This window comes from Vitis riparia, chromosome 3 (assembly GCF_004353265.1).
Source record: "Vitis riparia cultivar Riparia Gloire de Montpellier isolate 1030 chromosome 3, EGFV_Vit.rip_1.0, whole genome shotgun sequence".
Classification (NCBI taxonomy): Eukaryota; Viridiplantae; Streptophyta; class Magnoliopsida; order Vitales; family Vitaceae; genus Vitis; species Vitis riparia.
In genome coordinates, this window is record NC_048433.1 from 17,677,853 (window position 1) to 17,691,816 (window position 13,964).

Genomic DNA, 13,964 nt, shown 5'->3' on the forward strand with positions numbered 1-13,964 from the left:
TTTGCTTCTATTCCGATTAGAATTTCTGGAATTTGATCTACCCCGATTTGAATATCTGTCATTACCTTTGCCTCTTGTCTCAAGGTTTAGGGCAGAACCAGATCCTGAGGTTTCACCTGCATCTCTTCGGCGAATCTCCTCAGCCAGAATTAAATCTCGTATATCATTGTACTTGAGCTTTTCCTTTCCCGTAGAATTGCTTACTACCATCCTCATTGCCTCCCAACTGTTTGGTAAAGAAGCCAAGACGATCAGAGCACGAATCTCATCATCAAAATCAATTTCTACAGACGACAATTGATTTGTGATTGTATTAAATTCATTCAGATGTTGTGCTACTGATGCATTCTCTGTCATCTTCAAATTGAACAACTTCTTCATCAGATGCACCTTATTGTTTGCGGACGACTTTTCATACATACCGGACAAAGCCTTCATCAAATCTGCTGTGGTCTTCTCCTTTACAACATTATGTGCAACAGACCTAGACAAAGTTAACCTAATAACTCCTAGAACCTGTCTGTCAAGAAGCGCCCATTCCTCAGCCTTCATACTCTCAGGTTTTGTCCCCAAAAGAGGCAGATGCAATTTCCTCCCATAGAGATAATCTTCAATCTGCATCCTCCAATACGCAAAGTCTGTGCCATCAAACTTTTCTATTCCAGATGCCTTTCCTGCTTCCTCTGCCATTGCTCCCACTCAAACCTAACCCTAGGCTCTGATACCAGTTGTAGGAAATTAAACCGAATTCCCAACCCGTGAGAAACAAAATTAAAGAAAACACACGCCAAAGAAAAGATAATCACACGCACAAGACAGTATTTACGTGGTTCGGCAATTTGCCTACGTCCACGGAGTTGTAGGGATATCACTATTATCAGGGAAGAATTTAGAGTACAACCTGGCGGCTACAATATTCTCTCTATATATATAACACGACAACCTCACCACACTAAAAAACCCTAATCATAAAGGGTGGTTCTACAATGGGCTAAACGGCCCAACAGGCCTCAATAAATCTCCCATTAAAAAGCCATGCAATATTATTCGGGTCAGGTCGTCAAATTGGATCAAACAAAACTAGGCTCCACAAAGCCCAACACAAGCTTCATCACAATAAAATGAATTTGACATCAAGCTCCTATAATAGATGGTATGAATTTAGGATAAATAATTTAGACCCAAAATGTCAAGAGTTATAAATTCAAGTTTATGTAATATTTATAATATATGGGTATATGATCAAATGATACAATGAAAATCATTTACTAACCATAGTTTTAAAAGGCGTAAGGCACACCTAAGGTGCAAAAACATCCTATAGCTTATGGGTAGGGTGCAACACAAAGTGTGTGCCTGAGTGAAGTGAAACTTGACCTAATATGCATATCAATTTTATAAAACATGATCCAAAATCCAATCCTATCAATAAAAAATTTAAGATTTCAAATATTTAAAAGAAATATTCAACAATATATATATATATATATATATATATATATATATATATATATATATATATATATAAATTTTAATATGCAATTAGAAATTTCAAGAATAAAAGTGATTAAAAATAAAAAGAAAAATAGACAAAGGTATGCCTCTTCAACAAGGCGCTATAGCTAGGAAGTGATCACGTATTGAGCCTAGACGCCTTTTAAAACTATGTTATCAATTAAATGGATATATATATATATAATTAGTCCACATAAAATTATCATGCAATGAATGAAGAAAACATTGTATTTTAATTTCAAAAAATTATAAAAGTTAGAACTTTTGTTGAATGATGAATTCCTTTCTCTTATGGCCTAACCTTCGTGCCAATAAAGTGCTGTAGACGTAACAAAAATAAGAAGCATTGAGAGAAGTAACCGTTAAAATACACCTTTGGGCTTGTATAAATCTCTCAATCATCAACCCTATATTTTCTCACATGATTTGTCCATATTTTTATGTTAAAAAAAAAAATAAAAATAAGTAAAATTACCTTTATTAAAAACATTATAAATTGCAGTTCATAAACGAGAAATTCAACCATAATACAATGGTAATTACTTCAACTTCTTCCAACTGCTAAACACACAAATCAACCGTCATTCCAAACAAGCCCTTAATTTCTATACAGACTAAACAAATAAACATTTCCCACCCAGGTTCCCAACCTGAACTTATATCCCAAGGTTTTTCATTCCATTTCCTGTATTCCGTCAACCAAACAGGGTCTTACAATAAATCACTACAAAATTGTTCATCAAATCATACCTCAATCTACTCCAAGCTACCAGATATTCTCAAGGCCATTCATCACAGGTGGAACTCCTTGTGAAACAAAGTGAAATCCCCAATGAATTCTAACAAGGCAGGATGTTGGTTTATGATTAAAACATCTGATTAGCATGTTCCTGATTCATAACAGATGATTTTTGGGGTTTATAACTCGCCCCATTTATGCAAATGCACCCTTAAATGCCTGTACTTGGTAACCTCAAATGCAAAACAGGAAGGTGACCTGTGCTTAGAGATGGTGAGGATTCATGGACAAACCACTGTCCAGTACATTGAGTTGGCCTGAGATTTTGGACTTGCAGGTTGGACACATAAAACCGACAGAGTCTGATTGCATTTCAGATTCAACAGCCTCATGGCTGAACTCTACTCTGCACCAGACGCATGCAGTTGTAAGCTGATGTCTGCCAGTCATGCTTAACATGACTTCTTCGGGTTCAAAACCAATGGAGGAATCAAACCCATCTTCCATTGTTGCTCCATTCTCCAGACCCACCATGTGAACCTCTGGAAGAGAGAGCGGTCCTTGCTCGGTCACAAAACCAAATTTCAGTGATTCTATTTCATCCAGCTTCAGCTCGTCAAACCCGGTTGTGTTCTGAAGCTTCTGGTCTACACAACAAAATTCATCTTCTCCCTGTCATTGAACAAAGGAAGCTACAAACTAAGGTCTCACTGTAACGTGACAGCACCTGAGCAATTTACATAAAGGATTATATAGCACCTAATTTTTATGAAATACAAGATGCTCATTGAATGACTTCACTTCTACAACTCTAGATATTCAAGATATATGTGTATATTCTCATCTAGATCAAATATAATAATTAAAATATCATTAGTATTATATCATGGGTGGATGAGTTGTTTTTTGTGCATCCCTCCCTTTTCTGGCCTTGTATTCATCATGTATACTTTTAGGCGCTTTTTAGGTGCTTCTAATACAATTGCTTTTACCTAAAAAAAAAACGGATTTACTAAATGGAAAAGAAAAAAAAAAAACACCGAAGTCTCATTTTTATTGTAATATGGATGGGCTAAACAAACAAATAAAAGATAATGACTCGTTGAGATTCTCAAAATTTGAAGATGTTTATTTTGAACGAACTGAACCAATAGGATCAACTAAAAGAGTTCTGCATTATGAACTTTGTACCGCGCATGACTTAGGAGGGCACAAAGTTTGGGTAAGAGAAGGGAAAAATCATTCCTAGCAATTCCCATATTGGAAATCCCCTGAAAAAAAAAGTGTGCACGCATAAAGAATATCAAAAGTATAAATAAACTACATCCCAGATGGTTATTTTTGTTTATTTTGAACGAACCAAACCAATAGGATCAACTAAAAGAGTTCTGCATCATAAACTTTGTACCATGCATGACTTAGGTGGGAAAAAAGTTTGGGTTAGAGAAGAAAAAAATTGTTCCTAGCAATTCCCATATTGGAAATCCTCTGAAAAAAAAAAGTGCATAGGCATAGAGAATATCAAAAGTATAAAAAAACTACATCCCAGATGGTTATTCACAATCTAAAAACTTTCACCCTTTTCTCTCAGAAATTTGATTCAAGTAGCATGTTTTTGCAGACTGCTCAAAAGGAGTGTCATGCTAAATGCATTTAGTCCTGTTCATGCAGGAGAACATTGATGTTAACTGTACATCAAGTCTAAGGTAGTCTAGGGAAGCAGCAAGTACTGAGCAGAACTATCAGAGAAATGCTGAGGGGTCATCATCATTTCATTAAGTATTAGAATATTCTCAGGATTTTATCAATTATTGCACACATAAGATATATCAATTACTAGGGTAATGCCACAGTACCTTATCTGAGATTGCATTATATGTGGGAAAAGAATGCAATGGGTGCACCAGGGGCATTGAGGAATCAGAAACCCTATTCTGGTATACATTATCTTCTGGAGTCTGGCTCATAGTCATTGTTGCAACATCATTATCTCGTCCAATATCACTGCTTCCATAACCACGTGTCAACCCACTATTCTCATATTCTTCCACTCCACCAGGTTTGGATTGCTCTGAAATATCATTCATATTATTTTCAACATCGAAAACTGTCTGATTAGATGATGGAGTAAGTAAATGGGTTTCAGGGCTTCTCTGCTCAAAGTCGGACTTTTCCACCTCATTATTGGAGAATGAAACACCATATTTTCCATCAAAACTTTCAGAAGAACAACCATTTTTGTCATTAGTGGATAAGGTAGTTGTGGTATCCAAGCAACAATCCATCTTGATACATGCAGCATCACTATCACCATTGATCTTCTCTGTGTTTTCATCCGCCATTACACAGTCACCCTCTTGCTGATCCAACTCTTCATCCAGAGTTCTATTAGTAATACTATCTTCCATTTCTGGTTCTCCAAGACAAAAACCTAAGTTCTGTTCATGTTCAGAATCAGCAGTAGGAACTTCTGGAGTAGAAATCACATCTGGATTACCAAAAGTGCAAGCACCATTGGGCTCATCACTAGGTGCTGCAGCAGAAGTTTCAAAAATAGAACTCTGGGCAATTTCAATCAAAGCATCCATTTTAGAGGTCCTTGAAGGCAACTCATCTCTAGATGGAGATTCAACAGTCTTTTGAACACTTGGGCGACCAGGCATGTCTTCAAAATTTCTGACATAGTTCCTCACATGGATTCCTACGTGACCATTATATCGCCGCCTTTCCTGAAATATCTTATGGCAGAACTGGCATTCATATTTTCCATCTTTGACGATTACACCATCCCCAACGGATGTACCAAGTCTATACCTCCTAGTGGTCCTCTGATGAGACGATAATAGATGCTGCAAATATGTATCCTTTTCATCAAAAGTCATGTTGCATTTGTGACATTCAAAAAGGTCTCGTACTTCAACCTCAGCCAGGTTTTCGATCCCCAGTAAGGCAACTTCCTTCTCATATTCGTAAGATATAGATGAACTAGGTAAAACTGAAATGGGAATAATATCTTCTCCTAAGTCGTCATCCTTATGGGTAGAACCTGCAAGCTGTTGCATAACCCATAAATTTAAAGTGAAAAAATTAAACTAAACAAAACTGCAGGACAAATTTTTCTTACACTCTCAGAAGAGATCCTGTTGACCTGCTGAATATTGTCATCTCTTTGACCCATTGGTTGGTTTGTATCAGCAAGTCCAAAATAAGACTGCAAATATGCAGCAGCTTCCTTGCAGGATACAAATTGCTCTCCACTGGGGCTGCAAAAACACCAGTTGACAAGAAAATTTTGTAAGGCCCAGAAATGACAGGAGATTGAAATGCAGGAAAAAGCATTGTAAAAACCAAAAAAACAAACAAAATAATGTACAAATTAGTGGGCACCAGGAAAAAAACAAGCTTCTTAAGGAGCGGCATCTGGGTCTAATGCAAGGCCCCATCTAGATTAAGTTTAAGGCTTTACAATAAAGTGACTAATAGACCTAATGATTGGGAGTTGAACCTGGTGCTTCTGATTTTAGATCTTATTCAGCATGCAGAAATTAGAACAATAAAGGAGGATGAAATTGTTTGGTCATTGCCAGAGATGGTCACTTTTCCATCAAATCTTACTTTACAGCAGAGTTTGAAGAGAGGGATGTTAGGTTCCCTGAAAAACGGACCTGGGGATCAATAGAGAATATATTCATACAAGTGGGACTTGCAGAAGTATGACAAATAAGAATGTCAATCACTCAGATTCACTGCCCTATCACTCAGGTCCTTCATTAATTTTTTTCCTTGTTTGAACTACTTTGGAGTTAGCTGGATGATACCAGCAATGATTACAGTTCTACAGAAACATGGAAGTGGTAGTTTTCTAAAGAGGAATAGAAAACGATCTGATACACCGCCTTATCTGTGAAGTGAAAAAGGGATTTTTGAGGGGGTGGAGGCGCCAATCAAGAAGATCAAAGAGGTTGTCTTTCAATCACCACATGTGTATGCAAAATAGAGTATTTTATGGAGATTATTTACTTTTTGTAACCTGATGATACAATGGGATTGTCAGGTCAAGGGATGCATATGTTGCTAGATTTTCCTTTATCTTTCTTTCTTTTGTGTGGCTTTTATACCTCCCATGCAATTGGACCGTGTCTTCTTGGCAGCCTTCAATTATATTTTACTACTATTTGCCCATTGAGAAAATGACATATTTCTTTGCATTGCCATCCCATTCATGGCATGTGTCACTAACTTCAGATTTTTTTGATAAGAAAAAATGATTTTATTGTGATGAAATATTAAGTACATAGAAGGATGAGCAATCCTTCCAAGATGTAATCCTCTATAAATTTTTTACAAGTACAATGATTTCATTGTCACTAACTTAAGATTAAAAAAATTTATGCAACCTAAGTATATCTACATAAAGCAAAAAAACATATTTTCAATTTCTTAATTTTCAATATCATGGAGAATCTTTATTTGACATGCAAAAGGTTAAACCTGAGCATTTTTTTATGGCTATTAAATATCTTGAGAGGCCAATTTCAACTTCATATGACAAGGTAGCACATACCTAACACTGCTAATTTCCAGGACCAACAAAATCCCACTTTTTCCCAGCATAGGACCCACTCAAATTGTTGACTTCTCGAGCAAATTTACAAATTTCTAATAAACAGTGCCACAAGAATAGAAAAAAAGTTGCAAAGGAAAGACAACAGTAAAATGTAAAATTCCAAGTACCAGTAACTAAATCATAATTAACAAAGAATGCTATTAGTACCAAATTGCAAAAACTAACTTACAACTCAATAATAAAAATAATTAATCATAATATTGTTAATGATAACAAAACAATGTTATTAACATATTTAAATCCTCCCCTTTTTTAAATTTTCTTCCTTTTTTTAGAAGTGATTATTGTTTCCTTTTTGACTTGTTTTGCTTTCAATGTTTACAATTAAATAATTATACCTTTCTATGTTTTTTCCTCTCGTTCTTTCATTGTTTTCTAAGAGTTCTAATTTTATTTTAATTTTTTTTCTTTTTGGTGATGAACCAACAAAAAATTTTAAGAATACAATCATATGACCAATATTATTACTATGGATATTTTTATGGCAATTATTTAAAACAATGCACATCACACATGCTATTTTAGTAACCAAAATAAAAGGTGGAAGGGGAGGAGAATACAATTACATATTATAAATTTGTATTTTTCTTTAATTGATGAGCCTCCTACATGCACTTTCCTTATGAAGTTTCCATCAATACGTCCATGCAACATAAAACTTAAACCAATTAGTACTAATTTGTTAAGTTTTAGGGCAGTATCTCCACAGAAAAACCAGTAGTTGCATTTTATCTTAATTTAATCAAGGAATAGCTAATGAAAATTGAGAGGAATGCTGAAATTTTGTCCAGAACAAATGGACATATAATGATGATATATAAAAAATCTCATAATGGTGGATGATTGGAGATGACGATCCTGAATTTTTCAACAACTTAGGATGTCTTAAAAAAGCGAGGACATTTTTCTCTCCTTGCCAGTAAGCCTATAACATAATAAACTGTACATTCAGATCAACATGATGAATGGAAGTCAGCTACTATTTACTTCAAATGGATTGTCTTCAGGTATTCTTCCTTATTCTCTACCACTGATATTGTTTGGAGATTTGGAAAGGATAGCATCTTCAATGTCATAGTTAGGATTGATATGTGAATCAGGAGCCCTTTCCCTCATAACTGTTCCAATTTCAAAGGTCTCACCTATGGACAATTGCTTCCACTCATAGTTAGAAATATATATTATATCTTAAAAAACACAAGAAAGAAAATATCAAATTTGTTACTAGCCATGTCCTAACTACTGTCTTGTGTAGATATTGTGGGCTTTAGACCCACTAGTTCTCACACTAAAAAACATGTCAACACACTTTAAAGGAGTTATCTCTTATGAGTGTTAGGAACTTCTCCCTTCTAGATGATGTTATAGCTTTCATTCACTTTACCTACAAGCACAAGGTCCCCATTGTTCCATGACTTCAAAGATTCACATACTTCCAGCTAGGAATTAGCTTACATACCATCTGTTACAAGCTGAGGTCCTATCTATACATTTTTCATTTTGGACCAACCAATCTACGCAAAACCAAAATGCATCTACAAATTAAAAGGAATCATCTTTTATGAATCCCAAAAATCTCTCCCAGGCAATGCAGGATCTCACAAGTTGGATGATGAATTTTTGGTAAGATGTTTGATGTAGTGGCAACTTGCTGAAGAAGCAGATCCAGACCTTTTCAGGCTGGCCATAAAAAAAGAAGCAATGATTGCATTTACTGAGTTTGGACTGACACAAGGGGTCCTTCATATCCAAGGTGCTAAAAGGAAACCAATTTTCCAGTCACCTGTAGCAAAACTGCCATTGCATGTCCAGTTAGATTGTTATCATTTCTAATGTGATCCAGCTGACTCTGAACAAGAAAAAATATCATCAAACAAGGATCTAAGCCACAGGCAGTCAATCAACAAGTTGTTGGGCAGCCTTCACATTCCTTTTACACAAACAACATTTACTTGTATAAATACATGCTCTTCTATGAAACGGGTTAAGATTCAAGATGCTCTCTCAAATTATTGGCCTTACAAAGAGGGTCATTTTAGAAGGAAGCCTTGATCCATAGGTGTGAGCAACAGAGTCTATTGCTGGAGGAGATTTTTTTCCTTTTGTGTTCAGTTGATATCATAGGATCCTCAGGTTGACAGAAACATATGTTGCTAGCTTTTCCTTTATCTTTCTCTTTGTTTGGATGTAGCTTCTGAACCTCCTTTGTACTTAGGTTGTGAGCACCTTCTTTGTATCCTTCAATCTATACTTTAGTACTATTTGCCTTTTAAGAGAAAAGAATAGACTTAGAGCACCTCTGTCCATGCCATCATGCCATCATATGTAGCTGACTAACTCTTAAGGTTAAAATTTTTTTACATAACAGGAAAAAGAAAAGCATTTTCAATTTCTAGACTTGACAAATGGTAGTGAATTTTCATATCATCAGTTGATGAAATGTCTGATATAGTGACATGTAAAAAGATTAAAAACATAGCTTGTTAATAGTTATTATATGCAAAGAGAGATCGATTTCAACTTCTTATTATGAGTAATAAATGCCATTGGAATGCTAATATCCTAGACTCCAAAATCCCAATTTTTCTCACATGAGACCATCTTCAATTTTTGAGTTTTCAAGCAAATTTGAAAAGCATTAGGAATAAATAAATAAATAAAGTTGCACATGGACACAATTATCAAGTTGTATAGGAAACAATTTTATTCTTTGGGATGCATAAAAATGCAAACCCCAAAAGATAACTATTAAACCAAAAAAAAAAAAAAAAAATTGCAAAACAATCAGTTAGTCAATCACAACTAATAATGATTAATCCAAGTTCCAAATGTCAAAAAGCAATTCATAACTCAACAACAAGAGAGATCGATTTCAACTTCTTATTACGAGGAAATAAATACCATCAGAATCCTAATATCCTAGACCCCAAAATCCCACTTTTTCCCACATTGGACGCTCTTCAATTTGTGAGTCTTCAAGCAAATTTGCAAAGCTTTAGGAGTAAAAAAGAAAGTTGTGCATGGACACAATTATCAAGTTGTATAATAAACAATTTTATTCATCTGAAAAAAAAAAAAAAAACGGATTAAACCCCAAAAGACAACCATTAAAACAAAAAAGAAAAATGCAAAACAATCAGTTAGTCGATCATAACTACTAAGGATTAATCCAAGTTCCAAATTTCAAAAACTAATTCACAGCTCAACAACAGCAATGCCATTCAATCTCGGGCAAAATAAATGTTCATCTCCAGGTGGAACAACAGCATGCTATATAAAATCCAGTAAAATAATTTGAACCAGTCAGCATTTGCTCGAATTCATCATCTCCTCTCCTACAACATACACTATATCCATATATTCTATTTGTTCAATTTTCATCAACATTCAAAACAATTTCTGAAATGAATTAACATGAAAATCAATCACAAGACTGTAATTTAAGACAAGGTTAGGCAAATCAGGTAAGTAAAATTTATATGTTATAGCTCAGAAAATTGAAGGATGGGCTGATGCAAAATCGAAAATACACAATACCTTATGTATCTGCGGCAGTAAACCGAAACACGGCCCTCTCTCCTCTTCAGTCCCAACAAGAGCTTCCAACCTATCGGTAGCGCGTCCCCGAATCCACTGGCGTCCACAATCTTCCTCTTCTTTCTCCTGCTACACCACTGCCCATCCAAACCCCTCAAAACCCCCAAAATCTCCTCCTCCCTATCCAAACCAACTGTCCTACTCTTCAATTCGTCGCCATACGGATCTTCTGCGCTCGCCAAAGCCTCGAGATCGACAACCTCGCCGTTCCTATTCACAATCTGCAGAGGCCTCTGGCCGCCTCCCTCACCGGCGGCCACAATCCTCTTCTTCCTCCCTCTCTTCCCCTTTTCCACAATTTCCCCCAATTCACTGCCACCTCCGGCAACCACCATGGCCAACTCAGATTGAGATCCATGGTTCCTTTCCTCCGAAACCACCAGGGCCAAATCAAGAGAACTCGGATTCTCTTCCCCTCCTATCAACGATTTCAGGTAATGGATGATCAGCTTATTCTCAGACTGCTCCGGGTCGCAGTGGGCTGCGGAGGGAGGGGGCTTCGGCGCCGGGAGGAGCCCGGCGAGGCGGCGTCGGGACCGGGGCTTGCGGGGAGCAAGGCAGATGCGGGAGTAGGTCTGGCGTCGGCTTCCGGCGCTCTCATTGAAGAGGGTGCGGTCGATCTTGGGGACCACGACGGCGTCGTTTTGGAGGAGGGAGGGGTGGAAAGAGGAGAGGGAGAGTTGGTAGAGATCGGATTGGGAGAGCGAGCTGGCATCTATTTGTTTGAGAGAGTCGAGCTTGGACGAATGTGAATTTCCAGAGAAAGTCACCATCCTCGTCTCCGCGACCGGCTCCGACGGAGAATGCTACCACTCCAGTATGGAGACTTCTATTTCTTCTCGACTTTGGAAAGCGATTGAAAGTTGTCAGCGACAGTCAATTTATTCATTAATTAATTAATTTATATGTTTTTTTAATTCATTATTTTATTACTTTAAATATAAATTTTAATTATTAACAATTTTCTATTATTTCCCCTTTGAAAAATCCAATGCCAATATCTAAAAAATAAAAATTAATTTAATATTACTTCTTTAAGAAAGTGAAAAAGAGGGGACATGACTTTCTTTTATTTATTTATTTAATAAATAATTAATTGATCAAATATATATTTTTTTTAATAAAAAAATAATTTATCACACCTCATTTCAACGGTCCTGTTGCTACTTAAGTAGTGTATCGTACACTTTAAGAAATAAAAAGAAATTCTAAGTTAATTGTGAAAGAAATGTTGATATTTTTGGGCGTTGAATATCAGCCTTTTTTTTATTAAGGTGTTTATTAAAAGCAATTTACTTTTCAGACTTTAATTTTTTTTAATTTTTTTATGATTAATTAAAATTTTATTAAATAAAAAATTAAAATATTTAATTTTTTTATTTAAAAAATAACATATTAATTTTTTCTTACTTTTTAATGTTTAATAAAAATAAAATGTTATGAAAATAAATAATTTAATATTTAATATTATTAACCCGTATTTAATTTTTATTTCTATTTAGAATTAACATTGTTTTTTATTCTTAAAATTAAAAACAGTTTAAAAAAATTAAAAAACATGGTCCTATTTCATGTTTTTCCTTCTGTTTTCTTAAAAACAGATGAAAATAATTATTACTTATTCATTAAAAATTATTCTCGATTTTACTTTGTTTTTTAAAATTATTTAAAAAAAATAATGATTAAATAATATTAAAAAAAACTGTTTTTAAATCACTTGATCAATCAGACCAGTAAATTTTAAAAAATAATATTTTAATTTTAAAAACAAAAATTTGTTTTTAAATCACACCAGTAGACATGCTTTTACCTCTTCCCCCAACTCAGCTTTCTAGCAAAGCAAGTTCCACCACCTCCCATCCATCTTCCCCACCCAAAGCTCCTCCACTCTAGCATTTTAATAAAGAATCCCAAACCAGAATTTGTTTTGTTTTTATTTATTTATTTATTTTACTTTTACCCCATCCATGACCCATTTTCCAGTGATCTTAGCACGCGTTTTTTACTTTGCTTAATACTTAAAAATGTTTTTCATATAAAATAAAATAAAAAATAATAAAAGGTGTTCGATAAAATTTAAAAATCACTTTTCAATATCTAAAAATAGGTGAGACGTCTAAGCATTAGAAAAACTTTTTTTTTTTTCTAACATGAATTACATCTTAAATCACTTTTAAAAACTACAAAGTAAAAAAATTGTTTCACAGTAATTCTAAAAAATGTTTTTAGCTTAAAAAGGGTTTTTGAAAAAAAAAAAATGAGATATTTGATAAAATTTAGGAAACACTTTTAAAAATTTTAAAAATCACTTATACAATTAAAAAAATATTTAATGTATTCTAAATAAACATCTAATAAGTCATTTTTCTAAAGACATTTTTAAAGAAAATATATTTTTGTAAGAATATTTTAAATAAAAACACAGTTGAACACCTTCTAAGTGAAACGCTTCCAAGTACGAGGAAAATGTATTTTTTTTTTACATCAATTCCATCTAATTCTTTTACTTTTCCAATTAAGAAATGAACTGTTTCGATAATTTTAGAATTTATGTATTAAATATTTTATTTTGATTTCATAATTTAAAATGATCAAATTAGCACAAAAAATGTTATTTATTATGATGAAGTGAAAACCATATTACCAATCAACATATACTTTTCTTACCCTTTGAATGGAGGAGAAAATATGTTTTTTTTTTTCTAATAAATTTATTTATATCAATTAATTAAAACTTTGAAATTCAAGAAAATATTCTTATTTTAACCGTCTTAATATTATATCATATTTGGTTGATATGATATAATATAAAATATGATAACTTATTTTATCTCACATTTAGGTCACTTATCTATAGACCCCCTTGGGTGGTGAGGACTCGAGGGGGTTGTTTTTTTTTCTTGAATTTTCGTTATATTGTTAGAAGGGGTAGGGGACCCCCAGCTGGAGGTTGGATGTCGTCTGCATGAGACGTGCAGCAGCAAGGAGGGTGGTTGCAAGCCCATGCTTGCTGATGCGATGAACAGGAAGGGGAAGGGTGGCTTGTTGAGGAAGACACAAACAGAGGAATAGAAGAAAAGGCTGGAGAGGAAAAAGGTACAGGGGGATCTTGCGGAGGGGGAAAACGGAGGAGGAAGAAGAAAGATGGCTTGGTGATTCCCTCGCTCACCTAGCTGGAGAGAACCATCTTCAGGTATGGTTATCATGGTTCTCCTGTATACTTCCTTTCTTCATGATTATTATGACTCATTCTTGGTGGTTTATACTCTGTTTGATAGTATGTTTTGGTTCTGTGTTTTTTTTTTTGTTTAATATTTGAGAGGCTTGTTATATTTTGTGTTCCATTCCGGTAAGTATCGTCCATCTTAATCCACTGACGGTTGGATACACGGATGAAATGGGTCCACAGTCCACTTCTCTCTCTTATTTGTGTGGGATCCAGAGAGAGTGAGTTTGTTTGAAATTTGATCGGTATCAGTAGCAGCC

The 13,964-nt window shown here is 34.7% G+C and overlaps 1 protein-coding gene across 2 annotated transcripts; it reads right to left on the reverse strand.

Annotated features, from left to right (window-relative positions):
• Positions 1 to 1,971: 1,971 nt before the first annotated feature.
• On the reverse strand, positions 1,972 to 11,325 carry LOC117911351. Of its 2 annotated transcripts, none has more exons than XM_034825693.1 (4): positions 10,419 to 11,325; positions 5,403 to 5,517; positions 4,111 to 5,307; positions 1,972 to 2,926 (listed from the first exon to the last, which is right to left on the reverse strand). In XM_034825693.1, the coding sequence occupies exons 1-4, from the start codon at positions 11,249 to 11,251 to the stop codon at positions 2,519 to 2,521; spliced, it is 2,553 nt and encodes an 850-aa protein (XP_034681584.1). In that variant the 5' UTR covers positions 11,252 to 11,325; the 3' UTR covers positions 1,972 to 2,518. The 2 variants fall into 2 exon arrangements, with proteins under 2 accessions (XP_034681584.1, XP_034681583.1); XM_034825692.1 differs by having other exon boundaries at positions 5,379 to 5,517.
• Between the last annotated feature and the right edge of the window lie 2,639 nt (positions 11,326 to 13,964).